Source organism: Glycine max, chromosome 11 (genome assembly GCF_000004515.6).
Source record: "Glycine max cultivar Williams 82 chromosome 11, Glycine_max_v4.0, whole genome shotgun sequence".
NCBI lineage: Eukaryota > Viridiplantae > Streptophyta > Magnoliopsida > Fabales > Fabaceae > Glycine > Glycine max.
The window spans coordinates 15568795-15589668 of record NC_038247.2 but is presented as its reverse complement, the minus strand read 5'-3'; the positions used below and the strand labels follow the sequence as shown (position 1 = coordinate 15589668).

General features: G+C 35.6%; 1 protein-coding gene across 2 annotated transcripts; it reads right to left on the bottom strand.

Annotated features, from left to right (window-relative positions):
* Positions 1 to 200: 200 nt before the first annotated feature.
* LOC100784551 (protein transport protein SEC24-1) lies at positions 201 to 7711 on the bottom strand. Of its 2 annotated transcripts, none has more exons than XM_003538065.5 (14): positions 7223 to 7711; positions 7059 to 7124; positions 5978 to 6031; positions 5715 to 5887; positions 5411 to 5597; positions 5145 to 5290; positions 4917 to 5071; positions 4354 to 4435; positions 4150 to 4265; positions 2438 to 2542; positions 2071 to 2194; positions 1531 to 1808; positions 672 to 886; positions 201 to 584 (listed from the first exon to the last, which is right to left on the bottom strand). In XM_003538065.5, the coding sequence occupies exons 1-14, from the start codon at positions 7551 to 7553 to the stop codon at positions 373 to 375; spliced, it is 2244 nt and encodes a 747-aa protein (XP_003538113.1). In that variant the 5' UTR covers positions 7554 to 7711; the 3' UTR covers positions 201 to 372. The 2 variants fall into 2 exon arrangements, with proteins under 2 accessions (XP_003538113.1, XP_040862927.1); XM_041006993.1 differs by having other exon boundaries at positions 2438 to 2539.
* Between the last annotated feature and the right edge of the window lie 13163 nt (positions 7712 to 20874).

Genomic DNA, 20874 nt, shown 5'->3' with positions numbered 1-20874 from the left:
TCTAAAAAGGCAACTTTGTATGGGATAGAATTCTCAACACATCACTTTATCATCCAAATTTCCAACACGGTAGGTCATTAATATAATCCATTTCTTTTTTTTTTATTGGTGAACAATATAATCCATTTCTCCATTAACGTAAATCTAGAAGATTTGCCAGTGTCAATAAATAGAGTGTTATAACGTACATTAACTAGCACTTCAAAAAAAGGGTATAAATGATATAAAACAGGTACAACAAAGGCAACCAACCACCAGCTTGACTCCATGGTTGGTTCTAAACGAACTAGAACTCATCCTTACAAAATGGAAGTACCTATAATGTATATAACTCCTGTATCTGTAAGTAGACATAGTACCCAAAAGGGATCCCTATTTCATGAATTCTAAAACTTTCTGTGTAGTATCTTCAAGGAAGGAAACAAAACCCATAACACTGGTAAGACCACTTCCATCAACATCCTGCTCTTCGATCAGAAAGTTCTCAAAAATTGAGGCATCATCATGCCCTCCTCGAATAAAAATCAGCTTGGGAGTGATGCATCTCTCCTGCTTCAATTTGTTGATTGTAGTCCTTAACAAACCTGACAAGGTATTTTGCATAAAGTTTAGGCAGAAAAACGTTATGTTTAATGCAGTGAGGACAGAAGGTAAAAAAAAAGAAGGCTTACAATCATGGGGTGGAGGAAAAGGAAGCGTCGGGTCTGCTGTCGAAGAATAAAACACTATCAGAATTGTGAATGCATCAAGGAAAAATATCGGACTGCCACTGGTAATCAATGCTGCACGGCTCAAAGAATGGCGAGGATATGCTTGTTTATCTGGAGTAGCATATGATGTCAACACGGGATACACAGCACGATGAAGGGAACTGGGTTCCAACATGCTACAAAACAAATGAAAATGAACTGCACAATCAATTCTTGAATATATAAATTCAAAGCTACAAGTACAAAACTACAAACCAGGTTGCTGAAGCTTATTTATTAATTAATTACCCAACAAACATCCCTGTTCCAATACCCTTATCTTTCATTAAGGGTACTCAGTTTTGCACAGTCAATTCTTGTGAAAAGTATCCTAATTTTGCTCATTGTAAGTTCTTAACCTAGACAAGGGACATAGGTTTTACACCTATAAATGTATTGGGCTTGATACATTACAAACAGGGAAAATAACCAAAGATAACTTTTATTTCTATCTCAAATACACATTTGCTTGCTTCTAAATCCATGATGAATATGATTTTGTTATACATTCAAAGTCAAATGTGCTTTCTTTAACAAAGTGTAGCCAAACTAGCAAATTATATTGGGTGAAAGATTTGCCTTGCTATTTTTCTTTATTATGCTATACTTGAAGTGTGGGCAATGTTGGCAAAATTCTAAAATATATTGCCCTTTTTTATGCAAATATATTGGACTCAAGTTCATTAATCTTTATGCTAGTCTGTTTAATTCCTTCCACCAGACACTTAAGGCATGATTATGCAAATTCCATTGTGCAAATAAACCTGAGAGCACCAATTACCTGAAAAGGCATTGAAGATAGATGCGATGGTCAGGATGAACACCCTCTTCATGAAAGCGGAGAAGAGGATTTCGAAGGAGAGCAAAAATTAGGCGTGGTAGGGGCTGCAATTGAGGACATTGAGAGAATGCAACATCAATCTGAGATCTTATGGAACTTCCATTATCATACTGAATAAGCTTATATGCATCATTGTACTGAGCTGTCAGGATCACTAGCCATTCTTGAAGCAAAATTCTACCCTCCCTAACTCCTTCCTCCAAAGAGGCTAATATAACCTGCAGAATACAGTAAATTAATCAAAAAATTAAGTTGGAAGAATGACAACAGAGAACTCATAAATTATAAAACAAAAAGAAAAGGACGAGAATAATATTGTTTGGTAATTTATATCAGTGACAATAGTTGGCAGATTTAAAAAACTAAAACAAAAATAAAAGTGAAGCAAGCATACCACATTCAGAATTTAGTTTGAAGAGTGGAACCAAAAAAAACATCAATCCAAATGGCATAGAAGTAAGGTTGATTTTATAAATTCACCTTGTGAACAAGCAAAGATAGAACAACTTCGGGATCACAGCTATCATAAAGTTCATGAATGTTCTGAGCAACACCAAATTGCAATGTTCGGATCCTTAGCCGACGCTGAAGGGAGTGCTTGGTTCTGTATCAATAGTCAGCACAACAAACTGAGCCCCAAAATCCATCACTCCATAAATTAAGTAATTTTTGGATGACGGAAGAAAATAATAAATCTAAGCATAATTATCAGGAAAACTAAGGACTCAGAATTATAGCAAAACAAAAACCAATAATGAAAAAATACAATTGATATTCCAAATTTTAGAATGAAAAAACAAGTGTAAATACAAGAAGTCTAATGTTTGTTCTCTGCTGATTACCATACCTATTTGTAGAAACCCCTCCTGAATTAGAATCAGAAAGTTCCTGAGGAGGAACTACAACTGAGTACTGGAATGCAATCTGAATTGTAGGAACATCTGATTTACTTCTGTCAAAAGAAAAAGTAACAGTAAACCTTAATAAGATTGCCAGTACATGAAATGTATCAGACAAGCACCGCTATCTTGTGATAGAAATTATATCAAATTACAAAAGATAAGTTATGTTTTTTAAGAAAAAAATTTGTTCAGCTACTCATAGTTTAAAGAAAATTGTTTTGCATTCAATTCACATGCTAACATGAGTATTTTATTTATATTATCTAAAGCCCATAGTCAAAGAGCAAGCATTCTTTTTGCAAGTAGAGGAAGTTTATTTTAATATTTGAGGAAATTCACCATAGTTCTGGGCAAAATATCTGGAAGTTTAATCTTTACCACCCCTTCTCCTGGCTCTTGCATGCCGAGCAAACTCTAGGATTTCCTTGTTCATGAGAAATCCAAAGTAAATCATCATATTAACAGTTTTTCACTCTGATCTCTGAGATTGTTGGAATTATGGAGTTTTAGGTATAGAGGGAGGAACAGAGATAAAAAGAGAATGAAATACTGAATTGATATTAACTGAGATGTATTACAATGTGTTGAGATGTTCATAAAACCTAAAGTACTAACCCTTATTTATACTAATCATAATTATAATTAATTAGAGAAGCAAATCATAATAAGATAAGAAAACATGGTAATTAATCTTGAGATAAGGAAATAGAGAAATTAATTGTAGAGGAGTCTAAGTTATGATAAGATATTTTTGGATATTTCCGTATATTCTAACACTCCGTTATGCTTACAAACAAACCCTTTAAATAAAAGAAATCAAACAATATAATTTGAGAATGTGGAAAGAAGAGACTAGAAAGATTTTCAGGGAGTCATGGGACCATGTTCATATATCAAGGAAAGCCGCAAAGTCACAAGACCAAATGCTACTCTCAGTACAGCTGTGAGGCCAGACTGATTTCTATGAGAAAGCCATGGGCCCTTTGGGAAAGTTGTGGGGGCAGACTGATGTCTCTATACTTACATTGCATGATTTGAGCCAAATGGAAAATTTGAGAAGAGGAGGTATTGGTCAACAAGAAGAGAATGAAAATGAACCAAAAAGTGACAATAAAAGCTAGAAAAAGTCACAAGTGGCAAAAGGTCTGAACCTGCCACAATGATGACATGGCATTGGGAGATCAGCCCACAGTGGCTGGAGACTATTTAAAACACACCGGAAAAATGCACAATGAAGGAGATCGGAACTAAACAAGAAACACAGGTGTTATGTTACGCAGGAGATGCCACAGTGGTAGAACAAACCAATGAAGGAGATGACATAAATAAGAAAAACAACAAAAGGCTAGCAGAAGAAGAACAAGGCAGGCAAGAAAATGTTTGAAACATTTCAGTAAAATGCACAGCGAAGCTAAGAAGGAGAAAGACGTGAACAGAACGAAAAATACAGACACATAAAACACTCAGTAATTGATGGAGAAACTAATGAACTTGGGGTTTACTATGTGAATCGCCTCATAATAACAAGTCTAAATCACACAAGTACAAGGCTTAGCATGACACTTACAACTTAATTTACCTGACTTAAATAAACACATTAAAAATGTACGAGCATTAAAGCTTGTAAGACTTGATTGTAACCAGTAGCATTTTATACCTTGAAAATCCAATGTTGTTCTCAAACACAAAGTCGTAAGCATATGTAGCATAAGAATCACAACATATGATGTGTTGAACATTTTCATACTGTGGATCTGGAAAGAAGTGACCATACTGCAATAAAATAGTAAGTTATTCTATAGACTATAATAAGTAGATGCAAAATTGTGAATTGCAAATCCATCCCATACAACACACTTACAGAATTGCCAGGTTTAAATTCAGTCGAGGTTCTTAACCGCAGGACACAACCAAAAACATATGGTCGACTCAGCATTCGATACCTGCAAAGAGGACAGATCACAACATAGTCACCCAAAGTGATATATGTGAAAGTGAGTACACAAATATCATTGATAGGTAAGGTGCTATTGGTAACACTTGTGATTTCAACTACAGTTGAGTTTAGTTACCCAATTAGAGTTCATGTTTATCACTTAAAGTAAGTGAATAATAAAACAATATGTGGTCAATTCAATTGCACTTGATTACTTTAAGTAATAAATAGTTGAACAAAACAAGTAGCATTCACTTTGATATGTTTAACATAAAAATATATTTGTTTAATTTAAATCTAATGTGATTAAGGAGAAAAGTGGTATATAAAAATAATATCACCTCAAGTTGAGATTGTATTGAAGACACAGTCACACAACCAATCAGCAAATACCGAACAACTATCTCTAACTGATCTATATCAAACAATTGAAATGATTTTACCAGTAAAGCAAATCTAGGGATATTAAGTAAACACATGAGACTTACATGTCCTGAGGCAATGTTGAATCCTCAGTACTTGTGTATAAAAATAAGGAACCCCCACTTTCAATACTCAGAAATTTTAGGGATGCCAAATCAGTGTACTCATTTGTTACGGCAAATATGTCAACACATACACCTGCTTGAACAGCAACAGCAGCCTGTAATACAAATGTCAATTCTTCCACTTTTAGGAAATGGGACACGGGAGTAACAATAACATAAGTTAAATACCAGATCTTTATAAAAGGGTGTCTGCTCTGGGAGTAAAGCACGATCTGCATCCTCTCCTTTGCTTGCATATTGTTCACCATATCGTCTCGTGTCCAATTGTCCAGCTCCATAATCAGGGGGACCAGACAAGAAGGCAAAGACTCTAGCTGCAGTTCTCAATAGAAATAACATCTGCTTGAAGCTTCTTTAAGTATGGAAGATTGAACATTAAAGAAACACACTGACAAAAGTCATAAACTGTAAGTTTTGTATTTGTTCATTCAAACCTAAAGCAAAAGTGTTCCCATATTCAGAACCAAGGTAATTGCAGAGAGCTTCCATTGCCATCCCAAAACCACGCCCACCTATCAGAACACCATCCAGCCCTTGACCTGCTGTCGTGGTTCTCTCCCATGAAGTTGTTGGTCTAAGTGTTTCAAGTGCAGATGCAATACGGTCCTTATAAGTTTCCACCTTCAAAAAAAATATGCAATTTAGATCTGATGCAGTTTTCCATATAATTTGATCTTTGCCCTTCAACATGAAATCACATTTCCAAAATAATAAAAGCATTGCATACAATTAACATACAGGAGCCAGAAACTGTAACAAAGGCATGACATCTTCAAGCTCAATAGGCAGGGTTCCCTCTGCATCAGGAGGGATGAAAACATTTTTCACAACAGGTATTGGACCTTGAACATCATACAATCCTAGTTTGTGGCTGAAGGTAGCAAGCCCAAAAAGTGAACCAGGAGCAAGAGCTGCAATAGAACCCAAGAAAATGATAAGAGTAACTTTCAAAAGATGAACCTTATGCAGGAAAGCAATATATACTGCGATCAACATAATACCTTCCAGAGCTGCCAGCAATGCACTTTTGGTAAGTTCTAGAAACTCCTCTGAAGCTGCAGTATAACCAAAAACATTTTTCTAAATCACAAAATGACAATTATAGAGAAGATACATCCACATATTTAGGAAAGGAATCAAGGTTTCAAAGAAGACAAGTGAAGGAAAATGCAATGCAAGAATTGAATAGCAAATGTAGTAAACCAGGCACAATTATGTTCACCTTGATCATTGCATCCTTCTATACAGATTAAAAGAAACAGAAATAGGCAGAAAGGGATAGAAAGATTTGATAGGGGGAAAGGATCAAAATCAAGGCCACTTTTGCAATCACTGCCTCCTCATTCAATAGAAGTTAGTCCAACAAACACAGTCTCCATAACAGTTCCAAATCCTATATCAGTCTAACTTGCCTCAATCATGGCTTGTACAACTGAAAAAGCGTGGCCACATAATCTAGCAATCATTGTCGTTTTTTTCTTTTGATCTTAATAATTCATTCATATCCAGACACAAGATGTCATGTGTATTGAATCCAAGGTCTCACCCTCCAGTCTCAAGTCTTAGATAATGGGAAAGTTTAAACCAGACATATAAAAGTTCAAATCACTACGCAACATATCCTGCAGAATTATAAGTGAAATGCCACAATGCTCTCGCACAAAAAAATATCAAAACTTCCTAGTCGTGTTTGGATTGCCATTTCAAAGCTTCAAAACGTCCATTTGCACTTTTCAAGTAGCTCCAGTGTTGGATTGAAGAAAACATGCTTTTTTTATTAGCAAATGTTAGTTTGTTAGTTTTGTTAGAAATGTTAGTGTGATCTCCCTTCACCCTTTTCCAACCATTGGATCAACCTTATATCTCCGGATTGAAGAGAAGTTGGTTACGTCTGATGTAACTTTTTCCCAAACACACACCTAGTGAAGTCCTAATCAACGAACCAACTAAACAAAAGCAAAACCACGAAATTCCTAACCAATTAACCTCACTGAGCCATCCATTTGTTAAAATCAAGTTCCAATTATTGCAATTAGCATATCAACAAGCTGCGATGTGACGCAAAATGCAAGGAACCCTTACACGACAAGTCAACAGCAGCAACATAAACCGGACACGCCTGCATTGCCGCTTCCTCCGCCAGTTCCTCTGCAACAATTCCAATTCAAAAACAGTCAAATCTGAAAACCGTGCACAAGAGCAATTCAATTCCAATTCAATCAATTAATAACGTTGCCGATAATTACGCGAAGGCAATTCGAGATCTACGAAGGAGGACATCATCTCGGCGCAGGACTGAGGGCGAGAGTAGCGGTCGATGGCGTCGGAGGAGAGGCCGTTGAGGTTGCCGCAGAGGGAGCAGGACCAGGACCACTGCTCCAGCTCGCAGTAGGTGTTGAAGTAGGCCCAGCAGTTCTCGCACCGGGGCAAGAGGTCGCCGCCGGAGCCGTACGACGGAGCGCGGGCATTCTCGTCGGCGGCGGAGAACGGCGTGACGGTTACTCCCCAGAGGAGGCCCGAGCCCTCGCGGGCGTCCGTGTCCATCGGGAAACGCGACACAGTGGCCCGCACCGCCATGCTTCTTCTTCTCTTCCTTCTTCCTCAGCCCAAGCGCTATGCTGTGAGATCAGTGCGTGCAGACTGAGTTAGAATCGTTCCCGCACTTGACTCACTCGATTACAATTGCAATGCGAAGAATTTTTTGTCTACAATTTTTGGAACAACATTTGTTCTTACATGTTTTTTACAAATCATTTATTCTTACTTGAAATTTAAATATTTAAAAAATGTGTGTATTTGAGGAAAAAAGATAGCAAATAAAAGAAACTATATATAATATTATATAAATTTAAAATTGATATTTAAATAAGATATCTCAGTATAATGAGATAAATCGATTTATTTTAGAAATTACAATTATTATTTAAAGGCAGAATTGAGTAATGAGTAGTCCTAGCCCATCAGGTTAGAGTGTGAAAATTTTGGTTGGATTGATTTGGCTTAGGGTTGAAAATTTGTTGGCCTAATTTGGTCTTATGTTACACAACCAAGTCAAATTGACTCTAATTAAAAGTAAATATGTCTAATATGTAACATATTAAGAGATATTAAAAAAATTGAAAAATAAAATTAAAATAGTTAATCAAGTCAAGCTAAATAGGTCTGATTTTTTTTAGCATACCTAAATTTTAAGAGCTTAGTTTGTCTTTAATTATGAAATACTCAAGTCGTTTTTCATGTTCAATTTATCACCTCTAATATTTTCATTAGATGTAATTTTGTCCAAGTTAGAATGAAAAATTTTCCATTTGATTATTTAACATAACAACATACTTAAAATGATTATTTAACACAATAACACATTTAAAACTTGAATTCAAAATCACTAGTTAAGTTAAAATAATTCCGCAATAGATGAATTTCATGTTTGTAACAAGATAAAAACAATTACTTGAATTCACACAAGTAAACAATGATGAACAACAAAATATAAATTTCGGTACCTGTTGAAGAGTCATATAGCTTTCCATTTGTCATGTATGATGCATACTAGCATCGTCAAGGTGTTTGTATTGATATTTTAAGCCAAATGCACCTTATGTAAACCTATCATCGGTTTAGAGTGTGACACCCTCTACCCTTACAATTATAACTAACTAATTAAATAAATCATACAAAATTTATTTAAAAGATTATAAACACATAATAATAAAAGAAAAAAAAATGCAAAATTAATTAATATTTTTTCTTTTTAAACACATTTAATTTAAATCAATTCAAAAGAGTAAAGGTTCACATCCACTTAGTGAAAACATAATAGAATATTATTTTTTAATAAAAGATAAGATTATCCCGGCTCAAAACAAGGTCGTCCACTCTAAATAAATAATAAAAAGAAACTAAAGTAGAAAAGTATAACACAATTATATCATTCAGTAAATCATAATCCCTATCACAGACTAAGTCTCTCCATCTCTAGCATGTGACTCATCATATGAAGCCTCACCTGAAACAAAGTGGCAATCAGCCCAAACACAAGCACACACCGAGGGTGAGTTATCACATTCGTATATAATAAAACATTAGAGCATGTGAAACATATAATACTTAAAGCTAAATGTATATAAATAACATTACTACACAAAATCGCACACATTATTCACACCCATTCAAGTTTATACCCTCCATAAAATAACATCAACCACAATTGTTAACTCAATGAAATTCAAACACAAGCGTTATGTAACAATTATACTAAGACTCAAGCCTATATGCAATGTGGTACCATGTCAGTCAAAAACAACACTTAGGGCGCTTAGGAGTACATGACAAAGCACACCACACAATGGGTATACTCGGTCACTCTCACTAAGTAACATCATAAGGTGACCAGTCAGGATTACTCTGTTTTGCGAGAATGCCCCAACCACATGGGCTTAAAGGAGCACTCAAACCGAGTATCTTTACCCCCAAGGCCTAGATTCCGAAGCATCCGTTTGGGCCTCACCTTCCTGATTCAGGTCCAACCCTTCAAATATTTTTTTTTATTTGCACGCAGACACTGTTTATGAGTTATATAATACCCACGACCTTACTCTTATATTTCAAACATATTTAACAAATTGCGCTATAGTTTAACCCTTCAGGATCCTAACTAGGAATCCTACAATTTTCTTTAACACTGCGCATAAAAGTTCTCTCAAGGTACACACTGGTCGGGTTACTGTATAACTCATAACTCACATGACAAGTAATATCACTACAAATATCAATCACACACTCATTCACAACCATGTTTCATGTCTACAGTTTAACATTTCACACTCTAACTAATTACAAAATATACTCAACAATTAGATAACAATGTATCATAATAATAATAACATACAATATTTAACTTCAAGGCTTATAAACAAGTAACTATAAAATACACGTAAAATATATATATATATAAGTATATTATATTCAAAATATATAACAAAATATATATTAACGTAAACGTAAACGTACATATTATATATAACATATAAAAAGTATTAAATATATATTAATATAAAATAATCACAATAATATCAAATATATTATTAAGTAAATACAAATTATATATAACAATAAAATATATACTCATATTGATTTCTATGAACAACATGTATACCTATATTTTAAATATATTTCAACTAAGTATCCAACATCAAGAAAATGCCTAATTACAATGTGAATACAACTTTAGTTAATTTCTTTAAATGATTTTAGCCAATTCAATTATCCAACAATCCCTACACCTATGAATTTCATGACAAGAAATCACCCACGTGAAATAAAATATAAAGTTTGTAAAAAAAAATAGTATCAATATATATGTACACGTATACATTGCGGTGTAAAAAAATAATTATCTGGACACAATATACATTAGCACAGGAACAAGATTGAAAGGCCAACATATCTGGTATAAACAAAATCACCACCACACAATTTTTATGTTAATTATAAAGAATTCTAATTCCTAAGGTACACACTTAACACAAGAACACATCAATCTTACAACAAACTCGCAACAGAACACATCAATTCTACAACAAACTCGCAACAGAACACCAATTGGTTCATCAAACACACTCAATCCGCGATTAAACAAGAAAGCATAACTAAATTCATAAACACCCCAAAATAACCCAAAAATTGATCCTCTAGGGATCCCTACACATGTTCATTCTAATCCCCAAGCGTGAGTAACTCATCCCTTACCTCGAGATAGTCGCTTAAATGTTCTCTGTTAGCAATGGTGGCGTCCCTGGTGCTCTCTAGAACTCCTCCTCTGATTGCTCTGTTAGAGTTCTTGTGCGTCAGAAAAGAAGAAAGGAACAGAATGTGTTTTCCAAAAAGCTGCTCTAGGTTAACATTTGGCTTATATAGTGGGAATTTATGACCTAAAATTTTTTATTTTATTTTTTACTTATTTATTTATTTATTATTTTCTTATTTACTTATTAAAGTTACGGCTGTTACAATTCCACCCCCCTAAAAAAAAAGTTTCTCCCCCGAAACTTACCAGTATCGAATAAGGTAGGATATGCATCACGCATCTGACCCTCTAGTTCCCAGGTGGCATCCTCGCCCGAAGCACTTCCCCATACTACTTTGACCAAGGGAATCTCTTTCCCCCTTAGCTGCTTAACCATACGATCGTCGATCCTCAGTGGTTGTGTTTCATATGTCAAGTTCTCTTTCACTTGGACATTGTCTAATTCGATCACGTGCGATGGATCATGGACATATTTTCTGAGCTGAGAGATATGGAAGACACTGTGGAGATTTGAGAGAGATGGTGGCAAAGCCACCTGATACGCAACTGGGCCGACACACTTTAGGATTTCAAAGGGACCAATGAATCTAGGTGTGAGCTTACGGGACTTCAACGTCCTACCAACCCCAGTCCACGAAGTGACTCTCAGAAATACATGATCACCTACAACAAATTCAAGATCCTTTCTTCTCTTATCATAGTAGCTCTTCTGCCTACTTTGGGCTGCTCTCATCCTTTCTTGGATCAACTTGACATTTTCTGTGGTCTGCTGAACTACCTCAGGTCCTAAGGCAATGCTCTCACTGGAATCTACCCAACATAAAGGTGTCCTACATCTTCTACCATACAATGCCTCGTAAGGCGCCATACCTATACTAGAGTGAAAACTATTATTGTAGGTAAACTCTATCAAGGGTAAGAAACTATCCCAACTACCCCTCTGCTCTAACACACAGGCTCTCAAGAGGTCCTCTAAGGATTGGATGGTGCGCTCGGTTTGACCGTCAGTTTGTGGGTGGTAAGCAGAACTCAACCTAAGCTTGGTCCCCAAGGCTTTATGAAGACTCTCCCAAAATCTAGAGGTAAATCTGGGATCTCTATCAGAAACTATGCTAGAAGGAACACCGTGTAGTCTAACTATCTCACTGACGTACAAGCTAGTCAACCTCTCTAAAGAATATCTGATGTTTATTGGGATGAAGTGAGCAGATTTGGTCAACCTGTCTACAATAACCCAAATGGAATCTAAACCTTTGGGGGTTCTAGGTAACCCCACCACGAAATCCATGGAGATGCTATCCCACTTCCACTCAGGTATCTCTAAAGGTTGCAACTTCCCTGAAGGCTTCTGATGTTCTATTTTAGCTTTCTGACACACTAGGCATGCAAGGACAAACTCATAAACTTCTTTCTTCATATTCGGCCACCAAAACATCTGCCTAAGGTCCTGGTACATCTTAGTCGCTCCCGGGTGGATACTCGGACTACTTCTATGGCCCTCTTCCAAGATCGTTCTCCTAAGCTTGGGTACATTAGGCACACACACCCTATCCTGAAACCTCAAGACTCCATCAGTTCCCACTCTAAAACTACTCTTTCTCCCTGCGACTATGGACTCTAACTGAGCTGACAAGAATGGGTCAGACTTCTGACCCTCACGGATCTCGCTTAAGAGTTCGCTGTTGACTCTCAACATACCCAACTTAATGCTACTAGAGGTGATCTCACATGCCAAACTCATGTCTCTAAACTGCTCTAAGAGATCCAACTCTCTAACCATCAAAGCAGACATTTGAAGGGATTTTCTACTTAAGGCATCAGCTACTACATTGGCTTTACCTGGGTGATAGCTAAGTTCAAAATCGTAATCCTTAAGGAACTCTAACCATCTCCTCTGCCTCATGTTAAGCTCTTTTTGATCAAACAAATATCTAAGGCTCTTATGATCACTAAACACCTCAAATTTAGATCCATAAAGGTAATGCCTCCAAAGCTTAAGAGCAAAAACTATGGCTGCTAACTCAAGATCATGTGTGGGATAATTCCTTTCATATATCTTAAGCTGTCGAGAAGCATAGGCCACAACCTGTCCCCGTTGCATAAGCACTCCACCCAAACCCATCTTGGACGCATCACAGTACACCACAAAAGATTCACTCGGATTAGGTAACACTAAGACTAGTGCAGTGGTCAACCTTTCCTTAAGGATACGGAAACTACTCTCACATTGGGCATCCCACACAAAAACTTGACCCTTACGAGTAAGCTTAGTCAAAGGTAAGGCTAGCTTAGAAAAACCCTCTATGAATCTACGGTAGTATCCTGCTAAGCCAAGAAAGCTCCTAATCTCAAACACTGACTTAGGACTCTCCCAACTCATCACTGCCTCTACCTTGGAAGGATCTACTGCTATCCCTCCCTTAGATATAACGTGCCCTAAGAAGCTCACCTCCTCTAGCCAAAAATCACACTTGGACAACTTAGCATACAGTCTATTGTCTTTAAGGGTTTGCAACACAACTCTCAAATGCTCCTCATGTTCCTCTCTCGTCTTAGAATACACTAAGATATCATCTATGAAGACCACTATAAAACTATCTAGGTAGGGGTGAAAGATCCTATTCATATAATCCATGAACACACCAGGGGCGTTGGTAACACCAAAAGGCATAACCAAGTACTCATAATGACCGTAACGGGTCCTAAAGGCAGTCTTCGGAACATCTTCAGGCTTCACTCTAATCTGGTGGTAACCTGACCTAAGATCTATCTTACTGAACACACAAGCCCCTACTAATTGGTCCATCAAGTCATCTATCCTAGGCAAATGGTACCTATTCTTAATCGTTACCTTATTCAACTGACGATAATCTACACATAGCCTCATAGTCCCATCCTTCTTCTTAACTAACAACACCGGTGCTCCCCAGGGTGACACACTAGGCCTCACAAACTGTTTCTCTAAGAGTTCCTCTAACTGTTTCTTAAGCTCACTCAACTCTACAGGGGACATCCTATAAGGTGCTATGGATATGGGTCCAGTACCAGGCACTAGGTCTATCGAGAACTCGACCTCTCTCTCAGGTGGTAATCCTGACACCTCCTCAAACACCTCTGGAAACTCTCTCACCAATGGTATATCACTCACAGGGGTTTTGGTCTCAACACTCATACTAGCTAAGATCATGTATACCTGTGCATCCTCCCTTAAAGATGCCTCAACTTGGTTAGCAGACAAAAACATATCACCTTCACTCACACCAGACTCAGGAAAGACAACAGATTTCTCAAAACAATTTAATAAGACATGATTGGAAGATAACCAGTCCATACCATGAATAACATCAATCTGAATCAAAGGTAGAACAACTAAGTCAACAAGAAATTGTCTATCAGAAATTATGACAGGACACTGCAAACACACATCAGAAGTTAAAACAGACCCACTAGCAGGTGTATTCACAATCAAGTCAAATTTCAAGGAAGACACAGGCAAGGCAAGTTTTTCAACACAGACACGAGAAATAAATGAATGGGTCGCACCTGAATCATACAATACAACCAAGGGAACTTAACTTATGAAACACATACCTTGGATGAGTTCATCAGACTGTGCGGCATCAGCACCACTAAGAGCAAACACTCTCCCTGTGGTCCTTGGTCATCCACTTTGGTTATTCAGACTTCCACTCCTCTTCTCCCTCCTCGGATGTGGGCAACTGGTACTGAGGTGGCCCTTACCTTGGCAGTTAAAGCAAGTCACCTCTCTATATGTGCACTCACGAGCAATATGCCCAAACCGACCACACTTCCCACACCTGAGTGGTGTAGTAACCATAGCAGGAGCACCACTACCACCACTACTTCTACCCGCAGACTGAGACATCCTGTTAATTGGCTGAGAACTCCCACCAACTAGTTGAAGTCCTCCACTAGTCCTCTGTCCTCCAGAATGGTTTCCATATTTCCCGGGAGGGGCAGAATATGGCTTAGCACGATTGTGAGTCACAGGCTTCTTATCTTTCCCATGACTAGCATTGACATTCCTGTAAAAAGCAGTCTTCTCCCGCTGATCTTCATCAAAGATTCTACACATGTTGGTCAACTGTGCAAAGTTATGAATACCGTGATAATTTACCATCATCTTTACTTCTGGTCGAAGGCCATTGACAAATTTCACGCATTTGGACCTCTCCCCAGCTTCCCCCTGATAATGAGGAAAATACCTTACAAGGTTCTCAAACCTCGCCGCATACTCTGCCACCGTCATACTTTCCTGTTTCAGCTCGAGAAACTCCATCTCCTTCCTATTCTTCACATCTTCTGGAAAATACTTCTCCAGAAAAGTTTGTCTGAAAGTCTCCCATTGGACAACAACACCACCTGCTCCCTCTAAACGTGGGCGAGTGTTCTCCCACCAGTACTCCGCCTCATCTGCTAGCATGTGAGTAGCAAACAACACCTTCTGATGGTCCTGACACTCCATCACCCGGAAGATCTTCTCAATCTCCCTCAGCCAAGCCTCAGCACCCTCAGGATCATAACCCCCTTTGAAAGTAGGTGGGTTGTTCCTCTGAAAGCGATCTAACCCATGGTACATAGTTGCTCCTCCACCGCCTCCCTGATTGGCCATAACTTGCGCCAAGTTGTTCAAGGCCTCGGTAAGAAGTCGTTCTCGCTCATTTCTCGCAGCCATTACTTCCTATGTCATGCAAGAAACAAAACTTTGAAGAAAATATATATATATATATATATATACCAACACAATAGAGTACACCTCTAATCAAACAAAACAAACACAACACATCAGAGTACACAAGGAAACACAGAAAGCTCATAACACACATGGCCGAAAGGTTCAACCAGGCTCTGATACCACTAAATGTGACACCCTCTACCCTTACAATTATAACTAACTAATTAAATAAATCATACAAAATTTATTTAAAAGATTATAAACACATAATAATAAAAGAAGAAAAAAAAATGCAAAATTAATTAATAATTTTTCTTTTTAAACACATTTAATTAATAATTTTCCACTTAGTGAAAACATAATAGAATATTTTTTTTAATAAAAGATAATATTATCCTTGCTCAAAACAAGGTCGTCCACTCTAAATAAATAAATAATAAAAAGAAACTAAAGTAGAAAAGTATAACACAATTATATCATTCAGTAAACCATAATCCCTATCACAGATTAAGTCTCTCCATCTCTAGCATGTGACTCATCATATGAAGCCTCACCTGAAACAAAGTGGCAATCAGCCCAAACACAAACACACACCGGGAGTGAGTTATCACATTTGTATATAATAAAACATTAGAGCATGTGAAACATATAATACTTAAAGCTGAATGTATATAAATAACATTACTACACAAAATCGCACACATTATTCACACCCATTCAAGTTTATACCCTCCATAAAATAACATCAACCACAATTGTTAACTCAATGAAATTCAAACACAAGCGTTATGCAACAATTATACTAAGACTCAAGCCTATATGCAATGTGGTACCATGTCAGTGAAAAACAACACTTAGGGCGCTTAGGAATACATGACAAAGCACACCACACAATGGGTATACTCGGTCACTCTCACTAAGTAACATCATAAGGTGACCAGTCAGGGTTACTCTGTTTTGCGAGAATGCCCCAACCACATGGAATCAACATGGGCTTAAAGGAGCACTCAAACCGAGTATCTTTACCCCCAAGGCCTAGATTTCGAAGCATCCGTTTGGGCCTCACCTTCCTGATTCAGGTCCAACCCCTCAAATATTTTTTTTTATTTGCACGCAGACACTGTTTATGAGTTATATAATACCCACGACCTTACTCTTATATTTCAAACATATTTAACAAATTGCGCTATAGTTTAACCCTTCAGGATCCTAACTAGGAATCCTACAATTTTCTTTAACACTGCGCATAAAAGTTCTCTCAAGGTACACACTGGTAGGGTTACTGTATAACTCATAACTCACATAACAAGTAATATCACTACAAATATCAATCACACACTCATTCACAACCATGTTTCATGTCTACAGTTTAACATTTCACACTCTAACTAATTACAAAATATACTCAACAATTAGATAACAATGTATCATAATAATAATAACATACAATATTTAACTTCAAGGCTTATAAACAAGTAACTATAAAATACACGTAATATATATATATATATAAGTATATTATATTCAAAATATATAACAAAATATATATTAACGTAAACGTAAACGTACATATTATATATAACATATAAAAAGTATTAAATATATATTAATATAAAATAATCACAATAATATCAAATATATTATTAAGTAAATACAAATTATATATAACAATAAAATATATACTCATATTGATTTCTATGAACAACATGTATACCTATATTTTAAATATATTTCAACTAAGTATCCAACATCAAGAAAATGCCTAATTACAATGTGAATACAACTTTAGTTAATTTCTTTAAATGATTTTAGCCAATTCAATTATCCAACAATCCCTACACCTATGAATTTCATGACAAGAAATCACCCACGTGAAATAAAATATAAAGTTTGTAAAAAAAAATAGTATCAATATATATGTACACGTATACACTGCGGTGTAAAAAAATAATTATCTGGACACAATATACATTAGCACAGGAACAAGATTGAAAGGCCAACATATCTGGTATAAACAAAATCACCACCGCACAATTTTTATGCTAATTATAAAGAATTCTAATTCCTAAGGTACACACTTAACACAGGAACACATCAATCTTACAACAAACTCGCAACAGAACACATCAATTCTACAACAAACTCGCAACAGAACACCAATTGGTTCATCAAACACACTCAATCCGCGATTAAACAAGAAAACATAACTAAATTCATAAACACCCCAAAATAACCCAAAAATTGATCCTCTAGGGATCCTTACACATGTTCATTCTAATCTCCATGCGTGAGTAACTCATTCCTTACCTCGAGATAGTCGCTTAAATGTTCTCTGTTAGCAATGGTGGTGTCTCTGGTGCTCTCTAGAGCTCCTCCTCTGATTGCTCTGTTAGAGTTCTTGTGCGTCAGAAAAGAAGAAAGGAACAGAATGTGTTTTCCAAAAAGCTGCTCTAGGTTAACATTTGGCTTATATAGTAGGAATTTATGACCTAAAATTTTTTATTTTATTTTTTACTTATTTATTTATTCATTAATTTATTATTTTCTTATTTACTTATTAAAGTTACGACTGTTACATAGAGATTCAAATAACTCCAAGAATGCCACATTAACATATGTGAAACTATTGTTAGCAAAGATGGTGCTTTCAAACGCACATAGGAGAACAACTCTCTCACTACATAATTAAAGTATTGATTTTGCATGTGTGGCTAGTACACATCACTCGGTTGACTTAGACAAATGTGTGCTTCTTAAGTTGCCAAACTCTTTTATCAATTCCTTTTATTTGGTCACGCCTAGCAATTTCACAAAATGCGCACAAGTGATGTCTTTGAATATTGACATAAAAAAAAAAAAAAAAACTAGCCACTAATCATAGGTGTAATGTAAGAACTATGATACATCATAAAAAATGGTCATATCTCCAACTAGCATGTGAAAGTATTGGTGTACCTGTGCTACTGCTCAACAAAAACATATATTACCTGTTTGGATACAAGGTATAAGTGCTTTTGAGAGTTTTTCTACTAAAAATATAGAACTTTTTCTCGTACAGAAGCTCTCAAAACTTGTCAAAAGGACTTTTTAGTTTTGTATCCAAACAAACTCATAGTGTCAATCTAGATGGAAAGTACCATTAGTAGTGCTACTTCTCAGGACATGTGGAAAGTACTAGATTTTGTCCACTATATGCAATAGCTATAAACTAATAGTAGTGTCAATCTAGACGTCTCCCCCACAACTTGTACATGGATGTTATTCACAGCCAACTCTCAACTTTCATCCATAAGTGACTATCTTTAGCTCATCACAATCTTTCATAAATATAAGCATTTTTTTTAAAATAAAAGCAAAATTCACCAAATATTATAATAATTTAAATTTTATTACCTCTCAAATTTGCAATAGATTTACAACACAGTTCTCAAAGAACCTAAGAGTAAACACATTTTGAAACCTCCTAGATATGTCTCAACAATTTATCAAGGGGACTGAATCAAATTCTTTGTAACATTCATAATTATCCACTTTACGAAGATCCCATTATATTCCGGAAGCCTGAAGCATGTATCCTAATAAATCCTAATTTATTACTTCCTTTATATCAACTACACCTACCCCCTCAACCCGTTCTAAAAAAATAGAATTTTGCATAATAAGTTTAGGCTTTGCTTAGTTTCAAAATTCATGTCACAACTTTGCTATGTGAGAATTAGAGAGGACATACTTAAAGGGAGAGGACAACAACCACAAAGAAAGGAAAATAGAGATATTGAGGGGGAGTTGTTTGCCATAATTGGAAAATGGAGGGAAATAGATGTGATTGTGTGAGGAAAGATGTGTACTTGAATAAATTAAAGGGTAAAATGGAAAAAAAATTCAAAGAATTAAAAAATAAAGCATATGGTTACTAAATAAAAAGTGATTGCAAATAGTATGGGCTAATTAAGGAGTATTTAGTTTGGTTGTTTTCTAATTTCATTTTCACTAGAAATAGAAAATGGTGATGGAAATGTGTTTGGTTGGATTTTTGAAAACATTTTCAGTAAACAATATTTTTCCAAGCGAACCAAAAAATAAAAACAATAAAATCTCGTTTTCAGTTGAAAACAGGAACCTCATTTTGGGTAAAATGAAAACGTGATGACAAGGAATATAATTTTAAACAAATCTAAAAATACATTTCCTTCCTTTCAGTGTTTTTATTTTCTGAAAGCAGAAAACAAGAAGTCAAACTAAATATGTTTTCAGAATTCTAATCTTTTAAAAATAAAAACAGTGCAAACCAAACACACCTTTAATATTCAATAATTTTGTTTAGGACTTTCCTTCTATTTTTTTTAAATATGTTTTAGAGAAATGTCACGAATGCACTCTTTAATACTCTCTTTTATTTATTAAAATCTATTATACATTATAAATTTTTATGGGTTTGATTTTTTCTCGATTTTATAATTTTCAATAACTTTTAACCAATAATAATGTTAGATAACATATTTCTTACACTTCTCTATTTTTTAATATCAAAAGTACCTTTTGTTTAAAAATAATAAAACCTATTTTTGTATCCACCTTTACTATTTTTCTGTTAACCATATCATCAGTGTAAAATATCCACTAACTTTATCAATTATTTGATCCAATTTTCTTATAATTATATTTAGTTATCATTTAATATATTATATAATATTAAAATTATATTTTATTGTTACCTATTCCATTTTAGTTTAACCATACTTAAACTATTCAACAACCGTGAGTCAGTCCTTTTATTGATTCAATAGTTCACTTTTAGAAACATTGAACAAAGGTGCATTGGAAATTAGAGTAAAAATGAACACTATTCTCTCTCTCTATATATATAATTTTAAAAATTATTGCTTTTGTTTTACATCATCAGTTCACGGTTTCGTGCTCGCAACCAAGTGTTTCATTGTATTTCCACTTGTTTATGCTTTACATCTGGATTAAAACCCAAAAGGACCCCACCCCCCAATAAAACTATTCAATGATGGTGGCTTTGTGCATGTTCACGTAAGAACTTAACCACTTAACCCTATTGTACTCTCCCTACATCGTAACTATATATGTCTAACAGCTTATCACCTTTGTAACTATATTTCAATCTGAACATAGCTTTCAAATCAAGGGATCCCCTAGAACGTAGATCACCAGAAACCAGAACATTTCCCCATAACAAAAAAGAATCATGTAAATGAAAAATGATAAAGTTGTTTTTCTGTTACATTACATGATAGTTTTGTCCCAATTTTTTTTTTTTTTTTTTAAGTTTCATGGGCCACCATGACAGGTGCTCCACTATTCTCAAATAGACCGAGTATGGTCAAAAGAGTAATAGACAAATTGTAACGGTGACTGCGGCCAGCAAGGAT